This window comes from Excalfactoria chinensis, chromosome 1 (genome assembly GCF_039878825.1).
Source record: "Excalfactoria chinensis isolate bCotChi1 chromosome 1, bCotChi1.hap2, whole genome shotgun sequence".
Classification (NCBI taxonomy): Eukaryota; Metazoa; Chordata; class Aves; order Galliformes; family Phasianidae; genus Excalfactoria; species Excalfactoria chinensis.
In genome coordinates this window covers 106,550,805-106,557,778 of record NC_092825.1, presented here as the reverse complement: position 1 = coordinate 106,557,778, position 6,974 = coordinate 106,550,805, and the positions used below count along the sequence as shown (strand labels likewise).

At 46.8% G+C, this 6,974-nt stretch overlaps 1 protein-coding gene across 1 annotated transcript in view; it reads left to right on the top strand.

Moving 5' to 3' along the window:
- LOC140253668 (maestro heat-like repeat-containing protein family member 2B) overlaps positions 1-2,871 on the top strand; it is an 18,231-nt gene extending 15,360 nt beyond the window's left edge. The window contains exons 29-31 of the mRNA XM_072339443.1: positions 1,166-1,320; positions 2,684-2,735; positions 2,866-2,871. Coding sequence (XP_072195544.1) covers positions 1,166-1,320; positions 2,684-2,735; positions 2,866-2,871 — 213 coding nt within the window. The remainder of the gene's footprint in view (positions 1-1,165; positions 1,321-2,683; positions 2,736-2,865) is intronic.
- Positions 2,872-6,974: the final 4,103 nt, after the last annotated feature.

The following is a 6,974-nucleotide window of genomic DNA, read 5'->3' as shown; positions in this document are numbered from 1 at the left end:
TGAAGAGCTAAAAAATAGTGTATCATTTATTTAAAAAAATAAAATGCCTGATTCTTGGCTGAAAAGTGAAAATAGTATTTTTTTTTTCCTAGTCTTCATTTTAATAGCTGCAGTCTCTTTGCCATACCAGTTACTCAATCAGAGAATCACAGTGTCAGGGTTTGGAAGGAACCTCAAAAGATCATCTAGTCCAATCCCCCTGGCATAGCAGAAACACCTTGCTTAGGTCAGACAGGAATGAGTCCAGGCAGGTTCTGAATGTCTTCAGAGAAGGAGACCCCACAATCTCTCTGGGCATCCCGTTCCAGTGTTCTGTTACCCTCACCATGAAGTTTTTTCTCATATTTTTGTGGAACCTCCTATGTTCCAGCTTGCACCCATTACCCCTTGTCCTATCACTGGATGTCACTGAGAAGAGCCTGGCTCCATCCTCCTGACACACACACTATTTCCATATTTATAAACGTTCATGAGGCCATCTCTCAGTCTCCTCTTCTCCAAGCTAAGAGACCCAGCTCCCTCAGCCTTTCCTCATAAGGGAGATGTTCCAGTCCCTTCAACATCTTTGTGGCTCTGCGCTGGACTCTCTGAAGCAGTTCCCCATCCCTCTTGAACAGTGCGGCCAGAAGTGGACACAATACTCCAGATGTGGTCTCACCAGGGCAGAGTAGAGGGGAGGAGAACCTCTTTCGACCTACTAACCATGCCCCTTCTGGTATGCCCCAGGATGCCACTGGCCTTCTTGCATTGCTGGCTCGTGGTCACGCTGCTGTCCACCAGGACCCCCAAGTCCCTTTCCCCTATTCTGCTCTCCAACAGGTCAGTCCCCAACCTATACTGGTACCTGGCGTTGTTCTTGCTCAGACACAAGTCTCTACATTTGCCCTTGTTGTATTTCATTACATTTCTTCCTGCCCAACTCTCCAGCCTGTCTAGGTCTCACTGGGTGGCAGCACAGCCTTCTAGCGTGTCAGCAACTCCTCCCAGTTTTTCATCACCACCAAGCTTGCTAACAGTGCACTCACAGGGTCACTGGTCTGAAATTAGGCTAAGGCCTCAGCAGCACGTCAAGGGAGCAGGCGCTGCTCATGTGCTGAATGTGCATTGTTAGGCGCTGCAGAGTCAAGGATGCAGCAAGTCATTCTTTCTCCCCTTCTTCTTTCAGGTGCCACTGATGGTCTGCATCCTGCACGGCTGCACGTCATCCATGCAGCAGAGCATGCTCATGCCCTTCCTGTGCCAGGTGGTGGCCATCCTCACCCACTGTCACACAGAAGTCTCAATTGACAACTTCTTCTGGCTGCCTGAGCCCACAGACAGGTACTGGCACTCCTGCCTTTGCTGTTGCTGCGGTCCCAGTTGCAGCTTGCCTCTGTCAGAGAGATCCCAGGAGGAAGCAGCTTTTCTTTGTTCCTCTCAGAGTCTGTTTGAGGCGAAAATTACTCAGTCACAACTTGAGACTTTCCTTTTTCTAGCGAGATGTGGAGGAGAATAAGAGAGTTTTATCTTTGAGAGTGGAGCCGGGAGAAGAATGAAAAGGAAAGCTGAGCTAAAAATAAAATAATTATATATATTACGTATTAAAACATTTTAAATGCCAGAATCTTGGCTAAGAAGTGAAAAGAGGGGACTTCCCCAGCAACTGCTTGAAAAGGCCAAAGTTGGCCCTACTGAAGTCCAGGGCTGTGATTCTGCTTGGTATTCTTTTCCTGCCACATGAGATCCTGAACTCCCCCGTCTCATGGTCACTGCAACCAAGGCTGCCCTCAGCCTTCATCACTTCAACCAGACCTTCCTTGTTAGTGGGAATAAGGTCCGGCAGCGCTCCTCTCCTAGTTGGCTCATCCACCATTTGCATCAGGTTATCATCAGTGCACTGGAGGAACCTCCTGGACTGTGGATGGCTGCCTGAGCAGGCCTTCCAGCAAAAAGTCCTCCATGATTGCCAGTGCCTGTAAGTGCGAGGCTGCTATCAGCTGCCTGAAGAAGGCCTCAACTTCTTGTCCTGATGCAGTGGCCTGTAGTAGACATGCGCTGCAGTATCACCCATGCCAGCCTGCCCCTTCATTCTCACCCACAAACTCTTAACTCACTGCTCATCCACCCCTGGACAGCACTCAGTACATTCTAGTTGCTCTCCCACATAAGGAGCAACTCCAGCACCTCTCCTTGCTGGCCTGTCTGTTTCCTGAGAAGGACACAGCCATCCATGACCACATTCCAGCCATGTGAGCTGTCCCACCGTGTGTCTGTAATTGCCACCAGATCACAATCTCCTGCCCAAACACGGATTTCTAACTCACAGAATCACAGAATCACAGAATTGTAGGGGTTGGAAGGGACCTCTAGAGATCATCGAGTCCAACCCCCGATGAGATACCCCCTGTGAGATAAACCTCTCCCATGTCAGGTCGTTTCTTATGAAAGCAGCCATTATCAGACAACCCAAAGCCCTGCCTGTGGCACCAGACTTGTAGCCTGGCATTTATGAACTTGATCCTTCCATTCCATTCCATTCCATTCCATTCCATTCCATTCCATTCCATTCCATTCCATTCCATTCCATTCCATTCCATTCCATGTCGACACCTGAAAATGGAGGGAGGGAAGAGAAAATGACTTGTGCCCCAGGCTCTTTCACCAGCTGTCCCAAGGCCTTGATTTCTCTCTTCATTCCCCTCAGACTATACGATGCAGCTTCCTCCCCATCTGTCTGGAAGATCAGCAGTGGGGTAGTATGTAGTCTGTCAGGTGCACCAGGGTGAGGAGTGTCCTGGTGATATCCCTGACCCAGGCTGCAGGTAGACAACAGACTTACCCATGATGAGCGTCAACTCTGCATACTGGGCCTTCTGTTCCCTTCAGGAGTGAGTCACCAACAACTAGAACACTTCTTCCTTGTGGGAGAGGTGGTCATACTGCTGGAAGGCCTATGTGATTGAGGTAAGACCTCTGGAGCAGGTTGCCTACCCACATCTTCAACAGCCAGTTGCTCCTGCAGGACCCCATACCTGTTCTGCAAGGGTAACTGGGAAGGTAGGGCAGGTCAGGAGTGGATTTACCTGCTTCCTTGAATAGAGACCTGCCTCCATTCCCCCCAATCTCTGAGGTGCCCCCTACTACCTGGAACCTCAACCTGTTTCCTCTCTCTCAGGGAGCGAGTCCACCAATGTCTCTCTCACACTCCCTGATAGCCTTCAGCCTCCCCACTTCATCCTTCAGCTCAGCCACCAGGCTGAGCAGATCATTCACCTGCTCACATCTGACACAGGTATTTTCTTCACCTCCTCTGCTGCAAGTGCCAGACACTCAGCAGCCAGTGGCCTGGATGCCCACATGTTTGTGTTGGGCTTTTGTCTGGGTACCTACAGTTTTTCTAACAACTACCTTTGGCCAGGTAGCAACCATGGCTGGATCACACAAGCAACTGAACAGGGTCAAGTAGGGTCAGTTAGGATGAGTGCCCTTGGCCTTTAACCACTTAGAGCAATCAAACTCACCTTGTATGCTAGCAGAGGCTCACTGCCCTGCTGTACAAGCAGCAGCTAGCAAGGCACATGCACAAACACCCAGCATGCTCTCTGGGCAGTAGCCATCCCAAAGGCTACTGCCTCACCCCTTCCTCCTCCAGCACTGGCACAGCATTTTCACTGGCTTCAAAAAGCCCTCAGAAGAGCTTTTTGTTGGCCCTTTTTGCTTCAGATTCTTTCCCCAGTGCATTCCTACCTGGTCTGAAGCTGGTCTACAAGGGGAGCAAACTTGCTGCAGCAGGGCTTGTGGCTGTGCGGGCATGGGCATTTCTACAGGATGCAAAAACCCCTGCTATGGATATGTTGTGTCTCCTGAAGAATTTCTTCCAAACACCTCACTTGTCAAAGCAGGTTACTTTCTCGTTCACAGTCAGCAGGTTAACGTGGTTCCTCTCACTCCTGCTCACTTATATTTCCACACTCAACTCTGCTCATTTCCTATGTATTTTTTTTATCCTGCTGCTTATTTTTTGCATCCTCCTTCATGGCATGTTTCCATTTCCTTGTATTTGCAGACAAAGAATTAGCCCTTCATAACCCATCTTTCTCCACGTCAGTTGGCATGTTTTGTTCTTGCCTGCTTCCCTGTCATTTCTCTGTGCCTCCTTCATCTTTGGCCTTTCTCCAAGCAGCAGGTTGAGGCCAGTTGCCTCTCTAGTAGCACCCTTCCAGATCATCTCTGTCTGATGCTTGTGCTCTCTTTCACCCCTCTCCTTTTCATCCTTCCTCTTTTGCTTCACTCATCCTTGCCCCTGCATGACACACTGGCAGCAGGTGATGGCCACTGCTGCAGGTGCTGATGCTTCACCACTGCACATCACCTCCCCTTCTACAACAGACACCAAGGTCAAGCTCAAGGGTGGGAAGTGCCAGTTCCACCTCTGCTCACTCAGCAGCTTACCCACAAGCTGCCAGCCCCCTGTCTCAAGCACAGCACTGTTGCTGGCTTCAAAAATGCCTTAGAAAGAACTTTTTTATTGGCCTTTTTTGCTTCAGATCCCTTGTCCAGTGCAGTCTTACCTGCCCTGAAGCTAGTCTCTGCAACTTCTGGTTCAGTCACTTACACAAGGCTGTATTTGGCCTGCTGGGTAGAAACAGTGCGTTTTAGACGGCAGCGTTAGCTGGAAAAAGCAAACAGCAATGTTTTAATTCTACAAAAGAGAAGAGAAGAGAAGAGAAGAGAAGAGAAGAGAAGAGAAGAGAAGAGAAGAGAAGAGAAGAGAAGAGAAGAGAAGAGAAGAGAAGAGAAGAGAAGAGAAGAGAAGAGAAGAGAAGAGAAGAGAAGAGAAGATGTCATTTCCAATTTCAGTGTAAAGTGTTTTTTTTTTCCTTTAAATATTGAACATCCACACAGTGATGGTCAGCACTGGCAGGGTGACCAAACAGCTATGGCTGGAGAAGCCTGCATAACAACGAAACTCACACGGCTTCTGTGAAAATATGTTTTCCTGGCTTTTAAAAAATAAACAGAAACCCAAATCTGCCTCCTTGACTTTTCTTCCTTTTACGTAGAATTCCGTCTGTTGAAGTTTTTATGCTGCTATCTGAGAATTTGCATGAGAGGACCCTGAGCCCGTCAGCAAAGTTTGGGCAATGTGTCTGTAGTGTAGCATCAATATTCACTCAGTGCATCTTCAAATAGTGTGATGTTTTTAACCCTCATATCCAGATATGTGTTCTGATTTGCTGTATATGTTGCCAGTGGATCCATTTTAGTCCCCTATATTTTCATAGAAACACAGAATCATTAAGGATGGAAGAGACCACTAAGATCATCTAGTTCATCTGTTTTTCCACCTTAAAAACTTTCAAGAATGTATCTCAGCCCAGCATAGAAGTAGAACAGTTAATCACATACCGCTATGATATTAAAAAAGGAAAACCCCATGCTTTTCCAGATGTAAAAATCACATATGTGTTGGTCTAAGTCTTGTAGTAAAACTCAGCTCCACAATCTGTTGCATTCCATGCACTCATTTTCATTTAAGATCTAGAGGTCAGGAGCACAGGGCAAAGGAACAACTTTGAGAGAAAACTCTGTTTTGTTAGGTTAGTGAAAATGCTGACTGTAAAGAAACATTAAATAATTTATTGTTAAGAAATGGGAGTACTCGTGTTGCAATATGAGAGAGAAGATAAAGCATTGCTGTTTATATAAGGGAGCAGAGAGGAAAAGTGGTAAACTCGGTGAAGTAATAACAGTCAGTGTCTTCTATGATTTGTCTTGGAATTGCCTCCTCAAAACATCTATACCCACACTTTTAACTCTTGAAACTCAATATTGAAATTTTACCAGATAACAGCAATAGAACAAGAGGGAATTTCCTCAAACTGCACTAGAAGAGGTTCAGGCTGGATATTAGGTAACAAAATAGTGGTGCTGCAGTGGCACAGGCTGCCCAGGGAGGTGGTGCAGTCACCATCCCATGAGGTGTTCCAGAGCAATATGGATGTGGCACTGAGGGGTGTGGGCAGTGGGCATGGTGTGATGCTGGTTGAACTAGGTGGTCTTAGAGGTCTTTTCCAGCCTTAATGATTCTATGATTCTATTACTGAAAACGAATATAGTAGGTGGACTGGAAGAGCCTGCTGCGCTGGCAGAGAAGCTGAGGACACTAAATAAATGAAGAAGGTACTAGCAGACTCCCAATGGGGTGATGGACAGCACATCCCAGTGACTGGAGAAAATTTTGGACTACAGAGTAGTATTGAATTGATTTTCACAGAGTTCAGCAAGCTTGCTTTTTGTGAGTACGTGGAAAAACATGGTAACAGGGATATGGTGCTGCATGTTTCATAACAGCAATAATCTTTTAGTCTGGGAGACCACTACCTAATACCAAAGCTGTATCTGAGGCAAATTCTGCTAAGATGTTTGTCTGATATTCCTTCTGTGAGAATCCAGCTTCCTTCTTGTTTATATAAGTCCTCTGGCTTCACTCTTCTCCTTTCCCAACTGCCTCTTCTGCTCTAGGTTGTGGGAGTATCAAAGAATTCATAGTTGGCTCCTGAAACCCTCAAGAGGTTTAGGTGCATTAGGCTAGTGGAGGTAGGAGCCTGGATCATGATGCAATTCATAATGTGTGTCTGTCTTCCAAGGAACAGCATTTCCTGGGGTCCGGTGGCCTTGCAGACCTCCATGGAAGTGGCACAAGGCATTGGACAGAGAGCACTTTGTCATAGGATCTATCTGAAATCTAGACTTGGAATTTCCCAGAAAGATAGAAAGCCTTGAAGTTGAAAAAATGAATGTAATATTTGATCTATGGGTACTCAGAAAGGCAACCAATTGATCTGGAGAGAAAAATATTGGGCAACCGTTCCCAGTATGTTGGGAACAAGTAAGAACAAAATGTCCAAATCCTTGTTGAAAGCATGTAGACCTGGTGTCTGCTTTGCACTCTTACTTAGCAGGTATCGGCACCACTCAGCCTTTTTACCCCA